The 16,513-nt window shown below is 41.7% G+C and overlaps 1 protein-coding gene across 1 annotated transcript; it reads left to right on the top strand.

Annotated features, from left to right (window-relative positions):
* Window positions 1-11,791: 11,791 nt before the first annotated feature.
* LOC311142924 (phosphatidylinositol-3,5-bisphosphate 3-phosphatase MTMR8-like) lies at window positions 11,792-16,453 on the top strand. The gene is made up of 14 exons (XM_084178670.1): window positions 11,792-11,928; window positions 12,386-12,508; window positions 12,820-12,982; window positions 13,098-13,255; window positions 13,432-13,560; window positions 13,704-13,838; window positions 13,938-14,070; window positions 14,256-14,365; window positions 14,557-14,682; window positions 14,821-14,870; window positions 15,070-15,270; window positions 15,394-15,522; window positions 15,666-15,792; window positions 15,883-16,453. Exons 1-14 carry the CDS (start codon window positions 11,905-11,907, stop codon window positions 16,090-16,092), a joined length of 1,818 nt encoding a protein of 605 aa, XP_084034796.1. The 5' UTR covers window positions 11,792-11,904; the 3' UTR covers window positions 16,093-16,453.
* The last annotated feature ends 60 nt before the right edge of the window (window positions 16,454-16,513 follow it).

Below are 16,513 nucleotides of genomic sequence, written 5' to 3'. Positions count from 1 at the left end.
GTGTGCCTAGCATATTTCATGTTGTGACAATTTGACAGGGACTTGGCAACAGACTGATCAATTGATGTAATTAAGAATTGCACATTGGAGTTTTTTGTGCATGGGTTGGTTTGATTAGAGTTGTGTTGGAAATCCAGCACTGACATTATTCTGTAAAATTAAGGTAATTGGGTGATTATTAAGCAATTGGTTTGTGAGTGCTGTAGTGTTGCTGGATTACAGGTCTTTCTTTTTTGGATTTGCTCTGAAGTTGACTAGTTTCCTTTACTTTTCTTGATCGGATGTGGTAAGATTGCCACTAATCAATAATTTGGTAAAATAAAAATAATAAAAATAAATGGGTATATTGATTAATTAAAAGGGAGGGAAACATAAGCTACATAGTCTAAAGTATTTTTTGGTTTACAAATTAATTGGTTTAAAATAATAATAATAATAAAATAATTCACAATAAAGGAATATAAAAGAGTTGTTACAATGGGGAAAAAGGAACACAACCAGAAAGAACAGGACCAAGAAACTCTCAGAAAACTCAATCAAATACAACTGGTGGAGAATAAGAAGGAGAAGAAACAAGCTTTGGTTATGCAGAATCAGTGTGCACCAAATCAACAATCACTGCCACAGCTTCAAACGAACCAGGTCAAATGCAATTGTACCAGCAACAACTAGTGGTACCAGTTGTTTCATATTCATAGCCAGTTTCTGGACAGACACAGAATTGGAGAGGAAGAGGACGATAAGGCTTAGGAAGAGGAAGAGGAGGAAGATTTAAGCCATACTTCCAGCAATCTTCAGAAGTGTGTTATAATTGTGGACAGGTTGGTCACTTTGCCCGTGAGTGTAATGGGCCAGGAGGAAACACCAGAGGGAATTTCAGAGGACGATACAGGGGCCAGTCAAGATCATCTGGAGGACCGGTGAACCCTTATAGGGGCCCGGAGCAAGGATTCTAGGGGTGCCCAGAAGATCCGAAAGGGGGGTGTCAGCTGGAAGCATCAAGACCGGAAAAATATCCAACAATTGAGGTGAAAGTAAACAACCGACCATTGGAAGTGATGGCGGATAGCGGAGCTGCTTTTACCTGTGTTCGGCCTGAAGATGCTACACATCTCCCTATGTCCAATCAACTAATTAGGACAATCGGATTTGAGGGAGTGAAACAGCTGATTCCTCTTACGGAACCAATTGAGCTCTGCTATGAAAATCAGAAAATTACAATACTCATACTGGTATCAGAACATACACCTATTGCATTGTTGGGAAGAGATACATTGTGTAAATTGAACTGTACAATAAAATGTACACCAGACGGCTGTCTGGTAGAAGTGCCAAAGGAAAAGGTTTACCAATTGTTGATGACGACAGAGATGGATTCTTCTTCAGTATTCTGGATTGGAAATCTCAGTGAAGATTTTTTGAAGCAGGCTAAGATATGGGAGAAATTCATTGTGGCAAACATGCCAGATGCGAGGCTTCCGGAATATCCATTTCATTGTACGCTCAAGTATTTCAAGAATGCTGCCCAATCGAACTCAGAGGAATGGTTGAGTCATCAACCAAAGAAAGTTCAACTTAGCTCATGTTGCATAATTTTAGGACCACAAGGAGCAGCTATGAAGATAAACACAGACGATTATCTGGATAAAGAATTTGAGATTGAGAAGAGTGTGCCACATGTGACCTTGTTGGTTTCTGAAGGCTATGAGCAGAAGCATATAGGAGAAATGATGACAGAAGCAGAGAAAGCTGTTTTTGTACCGATGAAAGAGAATTTGGGGATTTGGAGGAGTGAAGATCAGCGATTTCTCAAAATCATGATTTCGGCTCAAGGACAAGGAGAGCCACAAGCTGTACGGATGACACATGAATCTATTTGCAGTGCGAAGATGGATTCAGACCCTATGAAAGAGGAGATGTTGCAACAAGTTCCAGAATGTTTGTGGTCTCAACACAGTACTGATATTGGACTTGTGAAATCAGCCCAATTGAGGTGAAAGTTGAACTTCGACCAGGAGCCAGACCTCCTTGGAAGAATCAGTATCCATTGAAAGATGAAGCAATCCAAGGGATTGAACCACAAATTGAAGGACTTTCGAAAGCAGGTGTTTTAAGGACAATAAAAAATCCTCAGAGTAACAATCCTTTGTTGTCTTTGGAGAAAACATGAGGGGTGGATAGTAGCGCCTCTAGACCTATTAGGTCTGATGATTTAGGAAGCTATGGGTTAGCTAATGTTGCAAGGGGGGAGGTTAGGAGAAAGATCACAAAGGAGTATGGTTTTTGGGCACCATATTTGCTTTAACAGGATGACTATGTCATAGGCAGGTGCACAATCTGTCTGAAAAATAATGTTTGCAGGGGTGTGACTGTTATTCCTGGTTACATTCCTACACCAAGAGGTGCATAAGATGTCCAACTAAGCTAAAAGATGCTCAGTCGGTTGCTAAGTTTTTGTGTAAAGAAGTCATAAGCAGGTGGGGATTTCCCGATTTAATATCCTCAGAAAATGGGAAAGAGTTTTGTGGATAAATCAGTGAAATGGTTTTTGAAAAAATTGGGGAAAAAAGTCAGACTAAAATGTTATGAAAACTAGGGTTGAAGTAACTCTAGGAATCTGATTGTGTGATAATTTTCGCATGTCTTTACATATTATTGTGATATTTAGTATTTTCTTATGAATCAAAGGGGGGAAATGGAATGTGATTCATATACAGTGGGGGGAAAAAGTATTTAGTCAGCCACCAATTGTGCAAGTTCTCCCACTTAAAAATATGAGAGAGGCCTGTAATTTTCATCATAGGTACACGTCAACTATGACAGACAAATTGAGAGTTTTTTTCTCCAGAAAATCACATTGTAGGATTTTTAATGAATTTATTTGCAAATTATGGTGGAAAATAAGTATTTGGTCACCTACAAACAAGCAAGATTTCTGGCTCTCACAGACCTGTAACTTCTTCTTTAAGAGGCTCCTCTGTCCTCCACTCGTTACCTGTATTAATGGCACCTGTTTGAACTTGTTATCAGTATAAAAGACACCTGTCCACAACCTCAAACAGTCACACTCCAAACTCCACTATGGCCAAGACCAAAGAGCTATCAAAGGACACCAGAAACAAAATTGTAGACCTGCACCAGGCTGGGAAGACTGAATCTGCAATAGGTAAGCAGCTTGGTTTGAAGAAATCAACTGTGGGAGCAATTATTAGGAAATGGAAGACATACAAGACCATTGATAATCTCCCTCGATCTGGGGCTCCACGCAAGATCTCACCCCGTGGGGTCAAAATGATCACAAGAACGGTGAGCAAAATTCCCAGAACCACACGGGGGGACCTAGTGAATGACCTGCAGAGAGCTGGGACCAAAGTAACAAAGCCTACCATCAGTAACACACTACGCCGCCAGGGACTCAAATCCTGCAGTGCCAGACGTGTCCCCCTGCTTAAGCCAGTACATGTCCAGGCCCGTCTGAAGTTTGCTAGAGTGCATTTGGATGATCCAGAAGAGGATTGGGAGAATGTCATATGGTCAGATGAAACCAAAATATAACTTTTTGGTAAAAACTCAACTCGTCGTGTTTGGAGGACAAAGAATGCTGAGTTGCATCCAAAGAACACCATACCTACTGTGAAACATGGGGGTGGAAACATCATGCTTTGGGGCTGTTTTTCTGCAAAGGGACCAGGACGACTGATCCGTGTAAAGGAAAGAATGAATGGGGCCATGTATCGTGAGATTTTGAGTGAAAACCTCCTTCCATCAGCAAGGGCATTGAAGATGAAACGTGGCTGGGTCTTTCAGCATGGCAGTGATCCAAAACACACCGCCCGGGCAAAGAAGGAGTGGCTTCGTAAGAAGCATTTCAAGGTCCTGGAGTGGCCTAGCCAGTCTCCAGATCTCAACCCCATAGAAAATCTTTGGAGGGAGTTGAAAGTCCGTGTTGCCCAGCGACAGCCCCAAAACATCACTGCTCTAGAGGAGATCTGCATGGAGGAATGGGCCAAAATACCAGCAACAGTGTGTGAAAACCTTGTGAAGACTTACAGAAAACGTTTGACCTGTGTCATTGCCAACAAAGGGTATATAACAAAGTATTGAGAAACTTTTGTTATTGACCAAATACATATTTTCCACCATAATTTGCAAATAAATTCATAAAAAATCCTACAATGTGATTTTCAGGATTTTTTTTCTCATTTTGTCTGTCATAGTTGACGTGTACCTATGATGAACATTACAGGCCTCTCTCATCTTTTTAAGTGGGAGAACTTGCACAATTGGTGGCTGACTAAATACTTTTTTTCCCCACTGTATATATCATTTTATATATCATTTTTATATTGTTGTTGATATTGATGTTTTAATTTGCATGTGTTGTTTTGCAAAAGATACTGGTTGGTGTTTTCTTTTCTTCTAGAAGTATATGGGGATGTGTAGAGTGGGATTCAAATACTCAAACATGGACAATATGAATGGACTGGAGGAAGTGGAACAAGGAAGGTGTGGAAATGTTCAGATTCCATCATCGACGTTGCATTGAAAGTCGACACTGTGGAGGAGCTGCAGTGTAGTGGACTACATTCCAGTGTTATATTCTTTCTGTATTAATTTTTGAAGAATGATGTTTTCTGTTGTTGGGTACAAGTGGGGACCTCAGATGTTTTTGTTTATTTCGTTGAAGCTTAGGGATATTAGGTCTAGGCAAGGACAGAGAGAATCCACAGGAGGGTCCGATGGGTCGACCAGCCTGAATGTGGACATTTTTGATTGTATTTTGTTTTCTGAGGTTTTCATGTGAATTCAATTGCATCATAGCTTAAAATGCATTGATAAAGATGTATAAATTGATCTGGAGTACTTAGGTGGTCGCCTGGGGCAGAGGGGCTGTGAGAGAATTTTCCTGTCTTGATTGATTGATGGATATTTGGAATGAAAGCTGCCAGACAGGTTTTTCACTCTTACACTCCATAACAATTTATTTACACTCCATAACAATTTATTTACACTCCATAACAATTTATTTACACTCCATACAAAAATGTGTCTATATAAAAATGTGTTTACTCTCCATAAATTTTGGTTTATTGCTAAAGTTACTCAAGAACAAAAATTGTTATTTGTCATAATCCTATTCTTTTTGTTTTCGAGACTTAATTAGGGGGGAAGGGGGGAAATATGTAGTATCTGAAAGTCTATGATTTTGCTGACGTTTGCAAATGGTGTTATAGATTATCTTTACTCTGCTTTGCTGAAACATCTGGAAAGCATTATTACATAGGCTTCTTGGAATATAGGACATTTGGAGATATGTGGAGGCCAGGGATTGGTCTATCAAAAACCACCCATCTTATGTTACATAGGATATAAATACCATGTTTTGAACAAAGGACGGGAGAACAACATATTAGAGATTGGGTCAGTTGTTCTCCGGACTTCTGCAGGAGTCTGTAAATTGATACTGTGATCTTTGATGTAATAAACCATTATAATCAAGGACAGTGTCAGCGGATTTCTTGTCATCACAGCATAATCAGCATCATTGTCTCGGACACTACAACATGACCAGACTTCTCCAGCTGCACAGGTTTAGAGTTTGGACAGTATTAGAAATTGTCAATTCATTTGAAAATAAAGCAATTGAGGATTTTGAAAAATAATTTAAACTTTAAAGAATGTTCGCAACGCATTCTTGTAACCCTTTACTCAAATATGTTATGAAAATATAACACATCATTTGGTGGAATTAGTTGGCAACAGTGCTCCCAAAGGTGGATTTACTCAGATTCACTCATTCAACAGGTTGTTTTATTTGTGATTATATTGACAAAGGGACAATCAATGTCCTAAATTGAATTAAAATGGTTCATTACTCAGCAATGACATTTTCTCAGTTATCAGGTTTTAAATCTGGAAGTAAGTAAAATAGTCATTCAGATGATAATAGGGCTATCAATGGGGGTCCTCCCAAGTAATTAGGCAAATCATGGGCCACCCTGCAACACCTCACCACAAGCCCGCTCCATGATAATTGCCCCGTTCCCCTGCTCAGACTTTGCATCCATCAACCAATGGTTGCATACAACGTCATCGTCTGTGCCGTCGGGCACCAGATTGCTATAACATATGATGTAGTTAGCTGATACAGTAGCCTTTGTAAAATACCTAACCAGGCGCTGAAAGATCTGGCATGCATCAGCAACGCCTGGGCAAAGGAACACGCCCAATAGGAATGTCCATCTTGACATTCCAGAGCAATAGTAAAGGAACTAATGGAGGCTAACTCCGGCATGGCTCATTGGTCAAAGCCTATGGGGAAATGAATGGGCTTTTTGTACGGTTTTTGGATAAATGGCGAAAATAAGGTCAGTGGTAAACGCAGGTTTAGGAAATCTTAGAAATGTTTTCTATGAGAGTATCGTCATCCGCCAACATCACTTTTTGTGAATTTTTAAGCATTTATGTAATCAAAACAAGCACATAAAGGCTTCATAATTCATAAAAGTAATGTTAACTAACTGATATTATCTCATAGAACAAAATGTATAAAATCTCCTAAACCTGTGTTAACCTCAGACCTTATTTTCAGTATATACAGTGGGGAGAACAAGTATTTGATACACTGCCGATTTTGCAGGTTTTCCTACTTACAAAGCATGTAGAGGTCTGTAATGTTTATCATAGGTACACTTCAACTGTGAGAGACGGAATCTAAAACAAAAATCCAGAAAATCACATTGTATGATTTTTAAGTAATTCAATTGCATTTTATTGCATGACATAAGTATTTGATACATCAGAAAAGCAGAACGTAATATTTGGTACAGAAACCTTTGTTTGCAATTACAGAGATCATACGTTTCCTGTAGGTCTTGATCTCCATTAAGACCCTTCAGGTTTCGGGGCTGTCGCTGGGCAATACAGACTTTCAGCTCCCTCCAAAGATTTTCTATTGGGTTCAGGTCTGGAGACTGGCTAGGCCACTCCAGGACCTTGAGATGCTTCTTACGGAGCCACTCCTTAGTTGCCCTGGCTGTGTGTTTCGGGTCGTTGTCATGCTGGAAGGCCCAGCCACGACCCATCTTCAATGTTCTTACTGAGGGAAGGAGGTTGTTGGCCAAGATCTCGCAATACATGGCCCCATCCATCCTCCCCTCAATACGGTGCAGTCGTCCTGTCCCCTTTGCAGAAAAGCATCCCCAAAGAATTATGTTTCCACCTCCATGCTTCACGGTTGGGATGGTGTTCTTGGGGTTGTACTCATCCTTCTTCTTCCTCCAAAAAAGCTATATTTTTGTCTCATCAGACCACATGACCTTCTCCCATTCCTCCTCTGGATCATCCAGATGGTCATTGGCAAACTTCAGACGGGCCTGGACCTGCGCTGGCTTGAGCAGGGGGACCTTGCGTGCGCTGCAGGATTTTAATCCATGACGGCGTAGTGTGTTACTAATGGCTTTCTTTGAGACTGTGGTCCCAGCTCTCTTCAGGTCATTGACCAGGTCCTGCCGTGTAGTTCTGGGCTGATTCCTCACCTTCCTCATGATCATTGATGCCCCACAAGGTGAGATCTTGCATGGAGCCCCAGACCGAGAGTGATTGACCGTCATCTTGAACTTCTTCAATTTTCTAATAATTGCGCCAACAGTTGTTGTCTTCTCACCAAGCTGCTTGCCTATAGTCCTGTAGCCCATCCCAGCCTTGTGCAGGTCTACAATTTTATCCCTGATGTCCTTACACAGCTCTCTGGTCTTGGCCAGTGTGGAGAGGTTGGAGTCTGTTTGATTGAGTGTGTGGACAGGTGTCTTTTATACAGGTAACGAGTTCAAACAGGTGCAGTTAATACAGGTAATGAGTGGAGACCAGGAGGGCTTCTTAAAGAAAAACTAACAGGTCTGTGAGAGCCGGAATTCTTACTGGTTGGTAGGTGATCAAATACTTATGTCATGCAATAAAATGCATATTAATTACTTAAAAATCATACAATGTGATTTTCTGGATTTTTGTTTTAGATTCCGTCTCTCACAGTTGAAGTGTACCTATGATAAAAAATTACAGACCTCTACATGCTTTGTAAGTAGGAAAACCTGCAAAATCTGCATTGTATCAAATACTTGTTCTCTCCACTGTATCCCCAATCACTTCCCCCATAGGAATGGCCAACTAACCAGAGGTAGAAAATGCTAACTCATTTCAGTTTTTTAGGACTACAAGCTGGCAAACTCTATAGACCCCTTTCTGTGTTTGCAAACATTGCCGAGTGAGGGCGATGCGCGCAATACCCTGGGCAAGTGGCGTGTTCCTACTTCATACTTCTGTGTTCATGTCCCTGGTCTTTTGAATGTACTTGATGATTATGTCATCAAATTCATGAAAACATGGTCATATAAGATATATATTTAAAAAATGGTGGATGAATTTACTTCTGCCAATTGCCTTTTTATAAATTTTGCGCTGAAGGCCATTGCGCTACGTTTTTGCCCATTGAAGACCATTCAAAAAGCCTACAAAATTCAAAAACTACAGGCTACTTGATACATCACTTGCATAACATATTTTGCATATCTTATTTGCTTGCGCAGGGAGTTCTCATAGACAGCCAGGGAAAAAAGCCTACATTTACATGTTGCTTATGAGTGCATTTCACACTACTTTTGGATTATAATTGGATTTTAAGATTTGTATGAATGTCCTACTTAATATAATGTTTGTGTCATCATCGCAAATAAACTGTATTATACAAAAAATAAACCAGTATAATGGCTCTTCGGCTAGCTTTGCTTCCAGCCTATGTCAATGAGCGTTAGTTAGCATTCAAACTAACAACTGCTGCATCCAAAATAGGTATTTTGCAAAGATCACAACCAAATATAATATGAGCAACTGTTCAAGCAATAATCAAAACGTATGAGAACCCCAAAAGCTTTTTTGTTTATAAGTAATAACTACGTAAATCTAGGCTATACATGACGGGCGCAGATGGTGATGGCTTTCTTTCTGCATCCAAAAGTCCAGTACTTCTGTGCGTGACGTCAGTATGTGTCATGTACTGAAAAGGGGCGTATACAGTGAGGGATATTCCATGAAAGTATTCATAACCATTTCTAAACATAATTAATTCAAGCTTTAGGCTCCATTATTTTTTAAACAAAATCTAGATGACAACAAAAGTATAAACAAGAGTAATAGGTTCCTATGGTTTAATCAAGTGTTGTATTTCATATAATTGAAAGTACCAATCTTGCAGCTGTACAGTAACATCTCACATCAGCACAACTTTGGTATTTTACCCTTGCTAAAATCAGAGCAAATGGACAAAAATGGAACAGTGATGAGGGTGTGTTTGATTAAGCCAATAGGCAGTCTCAGCAAGTGCATGCAATTGATGCCATGGATTACAGGAAACATCCGCACTGAGCTAAAGGGTAGAGCTGTCGCTTTCAAGGAGCGGGACTCTAACCCGGACGCTTATAAGAAATACCGCTATGCCCTCCGACGAACCATCAAACAGGCAAAGAGTCAATACAGGACTAAGATTGAATCGTACTACACCGGCTCTGACGCTCGTCGGATGTGGCAGGGCTTGAATACTATTACAGACTACAAAGGGAAGCACAGCCGCGAGCTGCCCAGTGACACAAGACTTCCAGACGAGCTAAACTACTTCTATGCTCGCTTCGAGGCAAGCAACACTGAAGCATGCATGAGAGCACCAGCTGTTCCGGATGACTATGTGATCACGCTCTCCGTAGCCGATGTGAGTAAGACTTTTAAGCAGGTCAACAATCACAAGGCCACAGGGCCAGACGGATTACCAGGACGTGTACTCCGAGCATGTGCTGACCAACTGGCAAGTGTCTTCACTGACATTTTCAACATGTCCCTGACTGAGTCTGTAATACCAACATGTTTCAAGCAGACCACCATAGTCCCCGTGCCCAAGGACTCTAAGATAATCTGCCTAAATGACTACCGACCCGTAGCACTGACGTCTGTAGCCATGAAGTGCTTTGAAAGGCTGGTCATGGCTCACATCAACACCATTATCCCAGAAACCCTAGACCCACTCCAATTTGCATACCGCCCCAACAGATCCACAGATGATGCAATCTCTATTGCACTCCACACTGCCCTTTCCCACCTGGACAAGAGGAACACCTACGTGAGAATGCTATTCATTGACTACAGCTCAGCATTCAACACCATAGTGCCCTCAAAGCTCATCACTAAGCTAAGGATCCTGGGACTAAACACCTCCCTCTGCAATTGGATCCTGGACTTCCTGACGAGCCGCCCCCAGGTGGTAACAACACATCTGCCACACTGATCCTCAACACGGGGGCCCCTCAGGGGTGCGTGCTCAGTCCCCTCCTGTACTCCCTGTTCACCCATGACTGCATGGCCAGGCACGACTCCAACACCATCATTAAGTTTGCCGACGACACAACAGTGGTAGGCCTGATCACAGACAACGATGAGACAGCCTATATGGAGGAGGTCAGAGACCTGGCCGTGTGGTGCCAGGATAACAACCTCTCCCTCAACGTGACCAAGACAAAGGAGATGATTGTGGACTACAGGGAAAAAAAGAGGACTGAGCACGCCCCCATTCTCATCGACGGGGCTGTAGTGGAACAGGTTGAGAGCTTCAAGTTCCTTGGTGTCCACATCACCAACGAACTATCATGGTCCAAACACACCAAGACAGTCGTGAAGAGGGCACGACAAAGCCTATTCCCCCTCAGGAGACTGAAAAGATTTGGCATGGGTCCTCAGATCCTCAAAAAATTCTACAGCTGCACCATCGAGAGCATCCTGACTGGTTGCATCACCGCCTGGTATGGCAACTGCTTGGCCTCCGACCGCAAGGCACTACAGAGGGTAGTGCGTACGGCCCAGTACATCACTGGGGCCAAGCTTCATGCCATCCAGGACCTCTATACCAGGCGGTGTCAGAGGAAGGCCCTCAAAATTGTCAAAGACTCCAGCCATCCTAGTCATAGACTGTTCTCTCTGCTAACGCACGGCAAGCGGTACCGGAGTGCCAAGTCTAGGTCCAAAAGACTTCTCAACAGCTTCTACCCCCAAGCCATAAGACTCCTGAACAGATAATCATGGCTACCCGGACTATTTGCACTGCCCCCCCACCCCATCTTTTTACACTGCTGCTACTCTGTTAATTATTTATGCATAGTCACTTTAACTCTACCCACATGTACATATTACTTCAACTACCTCAACTAGCCGGTGCCCCCGCACATTGACTCTGCACCGGTACCCCCCCCCTGTATATATAGCCCCCCTACTGTTATTTTATTTTACTTCTGCTCTTTTTTTCTCAACACTTTTTAGTTGTTTTATTCTACTTTTTCATCACAAATAAATGCACTGTTGGTTAAGGGCTGTAAGTAAGCATTTCACTGTAATGTCTGCACCTGTTGTTTTCGGCGCATGTGGCCAATAAAATTAGATTTTATTTTATTTGTCCAGACATGTTGTACACATACACATGCTGTACAAAGGCACACCAAATCATGCATGTGTGTGGTAGGCAATTCCTACTGCAGCAAAAATGACACATGGCTACATGGATTTGAAAACTGCTACACTGTAAAATTGTACTAACTTCGTAACATTTCGCTTGAAACAGGACCCTGCTAAAAGGTCCAAATATAGAGAAACACAATATGGTAGGGATCTCATCGACCCATCGTCCACAGTTCCTTACAAATTAGTCGACCTGGAACGCACCAACAGTTTATTTCTAGGCTGGCGCTAGGTAGGAAGGCAGAATTACACAATGTGCAGTTTCCTCGGGAAATAGCAACAGACAATAAGAAAAAAGGCGCTTTGAAAAAATGATTATTGTTTAGACCAGCACCCATTTCTCGGCATAGGACGATGGAGCACATTTTAACGCCAAAGGTAGGTGACCACTAGCTAGCTAGTGATGCTAACTGGCAATAACTAACGTTAGTTAGCTAGCAACTACGCTAACATTATCTGACTTCGCTAGCTAAGTTTCCCAGGATCGTTTTTTAACGGAATCATCTGCTTGCTCTCTGACTTAGCTACAGAACAATGTTATAGTCATTTGGGCATTGTTTTGTTAAGTTAGGAACGTTTGCTTGTTAGCTAGCTAACAAGATTGACGGTCACTGCAAACAACAGCAAGTAAGCTAGCTAGCTAACTAAAGTTACATTCCTGCATGTCAGCACCCCTGTGTTGGAACTCTAGGTCTCCAGGATTTCCTGCTGTTGGCTTTAGTAAGAGTGCTTGGAAAATATTTCTCAGCCATTCATTCACCTGTTGACATTTGTTTTTCAGAGAATGGCATGTGGGCAGCAATCTGTCCTAATGTCTTTTTATTTGAAATGACAGGTGGAAGAAGTGAAATTGTTGGATCGATACACTGCAAAGAAGCCAGCCATTGGCACTCTCTATCTAACAGCAACCCATCTAATCTTTGTGGAGACCTCCTGTAACACTCGCAAGGAAACCTGGGTATGACACTTGTTCAGAGAGCATGGCGAGGGTTGAGTGCCAAAGGGGTGTAAGTGTCTGGTATGAAAGCAACCCTTGGCCCTTTCCCATACCATGTACACCTTCACTGTTCACATATATGAAGGCACTGGATAGGATGTAGGCTAAGTTGGTGTGTAAGCAACTATATGCCCCTTATTAGGAGGGGTGGTGCCACACTGATTAGGCCTACACCTATCTGGGTTTCTGCCAATATTTAAGTGGTAGAGGTAGGGAACTTAAAAGCCAGCACTCAAGATTAATAGTTTTTTTGTTTCACTCATCTTCATCAGATGTTACACCATCTCATAGCTACAGTAGAGAAACTCCCTCTTACAGCCATGGGATGCCCACTTCACATTTCCTGCAAGAATTTCCATGTGGCTCACTTTGTAATTTCCAGTGAGAGGGACTGCCAAAATGTTCATCAGTCCCTGGTCAGACTCTCCCAACCAGGTACTTACAGTAGCATTCCAGATCAACCCTCCTTCCTTTCGGAGAAAACAAAATTGTGATCCACTGTGAATATTTATACAATTTTTCCCTACAGTAACATTGGGCTTTTTTATAGGGAAAGTGGAAGAGTTGTATGCTTTTCTTTACAACCCAAAACAAGATGAAGATGAGAGAAGAAATGGCTGGGGCTTTATTGACTCAGCCATGGATTTCAAAAGAATGGGATTGCCCAATGAGTTTTGGGAAATGACAGACCTCAACAAGAACTATGAGGTAAGTTAACCAATCATATGCCTTTCAGACTTTATTGGATTTGTTTTTTTGTCAAACAAATGCTGTCTTGCCTCCCCATGCAATTCTTTAGTTTTGCATTAGCTTTTTGAACAAGCAAAGGTATTTGCAACTAATGCATGCACACGTTGTTTTGTTCCCTCTGTTGGATTGCTTAGCTTTGCAGCACATATCACTCAGAACTGGGCATTCCTAAAACTGCAAGCAAGAGCACAGTCTTTGGGAGTGCCAAATTCAGGAGCAGGGGGCGCATTCCTACTCTCTCCTACTACCACAAGGAAAGTAATGTAAGTTCAGACTCTCCCTTATTTAATGCAAGGGTCAGTCTCATCTCTGCTGATGCTATACTTACTGTATGTGTTAATGATTACAATGGCATTCCAACTGAACTTCATGTTGAAGCTGTTTTGGTTTCCCCCTCATCTACCAGGCTGCCATTTGCCGCTGTAGCCAGCCCCTGTCCGGGTTAAGTGCTCGATGTGTAGAAGATGAGGAGATGCTACAGGCAATCAGCCGGGCTAATCCCAAAAGCACCTTCATGTATGTGGTGGATACCAGGCCTAAGGTAATAAAACGCTTTCAGATAATTGTATTGCTCATTTCCCCTGTATGTTTCATTTGCCCCACCCTAATCCAAACCATCCTACCATTGCTTTATTTCCAGTTGAATGCCATGGCCAATAGAGCAGCAGGGAAGGGATACGAGAATGAGGACAACTACTCAAACATCCGCTTTCAGTTTGTGGGCATCGAGAATATCCATGTCATGAGGAACAGTCTGCAGAAGCTTCTGGAAGGTTACTATCATTGCTCTCACATAAAAACGATGAACCATAATCGTCGGGTGTAGTTGGTTATACTTATTAATCATTTACTGATGTGAAAAGTCATTTTGCAGCATGAAAGGAATAAAGACCAGGCAAAGTTCATGCTCAACAAAGTCAAGTTTATAAGGTGCTTAGTTGTCATCTTCTGTTTTCAGTGTGTGCAATGAAGTCTCCAACAATGAGTGACTACTTGACGGGACTGGAGAATTCGGGTTGGCTGCGTCACATCAAGGCTGTGATGGATGCTGGAGTGTTTCTGGCTAAGGTAATAGACATCCTGCCATGTAGCCATCTCCTTTGTTCAATATAAACAGCAACACATTCTTATTTAGTACCTATAACCTGAGTAAGAAATGTATGAAAACCCGAATATTATCACTTTTGCTTTGTGTCCATCTAGTTTTTTAAATCTAGCATGTATGATTTGGTTCTGAGCTATCCCTTGTCTCTGCTAAGGCTGTGGCTGAGGATAAGGCTAGTGTGCTTGTGCACTGCTCAGATGGCTGGGATCGCACAGCCCAGGTGTGTTCTCTGGCCAGCATCCTCTTGGACCCCTTCTATCGGACCATCAAGGGACTCATGGTGAGAACAGAGTGGTTTGCTTACAGTATCTTGGCAATATAAGTGTCTGTGTGCTGGACAGCACAGTTATTGTCTACAAAATATAATAATTTGATCACTAATTATTTAAACTCTCAATCTGTTTATTTCTTATTTTAGGTTTTGATAGAAAAAGAATGGATATCTATGGGTCATAAATTCACGCAAAGGTATTAACATCTAATATTTTTGGAAGAAGGCTAATCATCTAACCATGTTGGTGTCCCATCAATAGTGTCTGCTAAATTACAAAAATTTGAGACTAAAACAACTGAACTATCAGACAAGCTAAAACCACGATAAGTCATAACATAAGATCTTCATGGTGTACATAGGTCATAAGATAACAGATATAATATTGAGTTGCAGGTGTGGGCATGTGGATGGGGATCCCAAGGAGGTGTCCCCTGTATTCACCCAGTTCATTGAATGTCTTTGGAATCTCATGGAGCAGTACCCCTGTGGCTTTGAGTACAACGAGAAGTACCTTTTGGAAATCCACAACCATATTTACTCCTGCCAGTTTGGAAACTTCATTGGCAACTGCCAAAGAGAGCGAGAGGAGATGCGGTGAGGAGTACCTGAAATAAACTGCAGTGCCTATGCAGACATCTGATTTCCTTTTCTGGAATAGTCATTTCCGATTTGGAGGTTTTAATCTGTTCGTGAACAATTTATCCTTTCAATTTTCAGACTTTATGAGAGGACCTTCTCCGTTTGGCCATTTCTCTGGGAGAACCGCCATCAGTACAGAAATCCTCTGCACAAATGCTCAATAGGGAGGGAAGTTCTGAGGCCAAGCACATTGCCATTGAATTTCAAGTAAGTTCTCATTGGTTTCCTGAGTTTTCCACTATGAGCAAATTAATGTATTGTCAATGTACATGAGCAATAGCTGTATAGTCTTTTTTTCAAACATTTGAATTGTGTTTTATAGAATACCAATTACATTATTTATTTGGCAGGTTTTGGTGTGGCATGTATAATCATTTTGACAAGGGCATGCAGCCAAAGCAGTCCATTCTGGATCACCTGCTAACCATAACACAGAAAAAGGCAGAGGGTGAGAAGAAAATGACAGATCTCCAGAGAGTAAGTGGATATAGATTTTTCTAATGGCACATGTAAAAGCTTTCTCGGGTGGCTTGAATACATTTCTCCAATGTTTTCATTCCTCTGTAGCAGTTGGCAGTCATGGATGGGGTTCTGGCAGATCAGGGCAGTCCAACAGGCACATCACCTGAACAAACCTCTTTGTCTCCTGTATCGGTTAGCCACACAGCCGAAAATGCTAAACCACTGATGAATGGTGCTGCAGTGGAGGAGGCTGAAATAGAGTTGGTGCCTACTGCAGGGAGCGAGCAGGTGGAACCAATAGCTATAGAAAATTGAGTTGCTGCCACAAAGGGCACAGTTGTATCCACAGAGATCCCAGATGTCAAAGAGGAGGGACAAAGTTCCTCTGAAATGACCACTGAAGCGATTAAGATTGTGGCCTGATGGAAACATTGAAAACGGGATATCATCTGAGGAAATTACAGCCTTAATGATGAAACCAGAGTGTATTGGATTTTAATTTTTTTAAATCTTATAATGATCCAATTCTTCAGCAGCCATAGAAGTTGAACATTTATTTAGCAATTTTAGGAAGAGGTCAACCTTTTTTGGGCGATAAATACAGTGCCTTCAGAAATTGATTACATTGTTTTTTCCCCCTCAATCTACACACAATACCCCATAATGACAAAGCAAAAACAGGTTTTTAGACATTTTTGCAAATTTATTAAAAATAAAGAACTGAAATAGCACATTT

The sequence above is a fragment of the Coregonus lavaretus genome (assembly GCF_964263955.1).
Source record: "Coregonus lavaretus genome assembly, chromosome: 15".
In the NCBI taxonomy this organism is placed as follows: domain Eukaryota; kingdom Metazoa; phylum Chordata; class Actinopteri; order Salmoniformes; family Salmonidae; genus Coregonus; species Coregonus lavaretus.
The sequence above is the reverse complement of the archived record's forward strand: the minus strand, read 5'-3'. Positions and strand labels throughout refer to the sequence as shown.

Coding starts and splice junctions, on each gene's coding strand:
- LOC311142924 (XM_084178670.1), top strand. CDS start 11,905: ATGGAGCACATTTTAACGCCAAAG. Junction 13,256..13,431: donor ACCTCAACAAGAACTATGAG/GTAAGTTAACCA, acceptor TGGATTGCTTAG/CTTTGCAGCACATATCACTC. Junction 15,271..15,393: donor AGAGAGCGAGAGGAGATGCG/GTGAGGAGTACC, acceptor TTCAATTTTCAG/ACTTTATGAGAGGACCTTCT.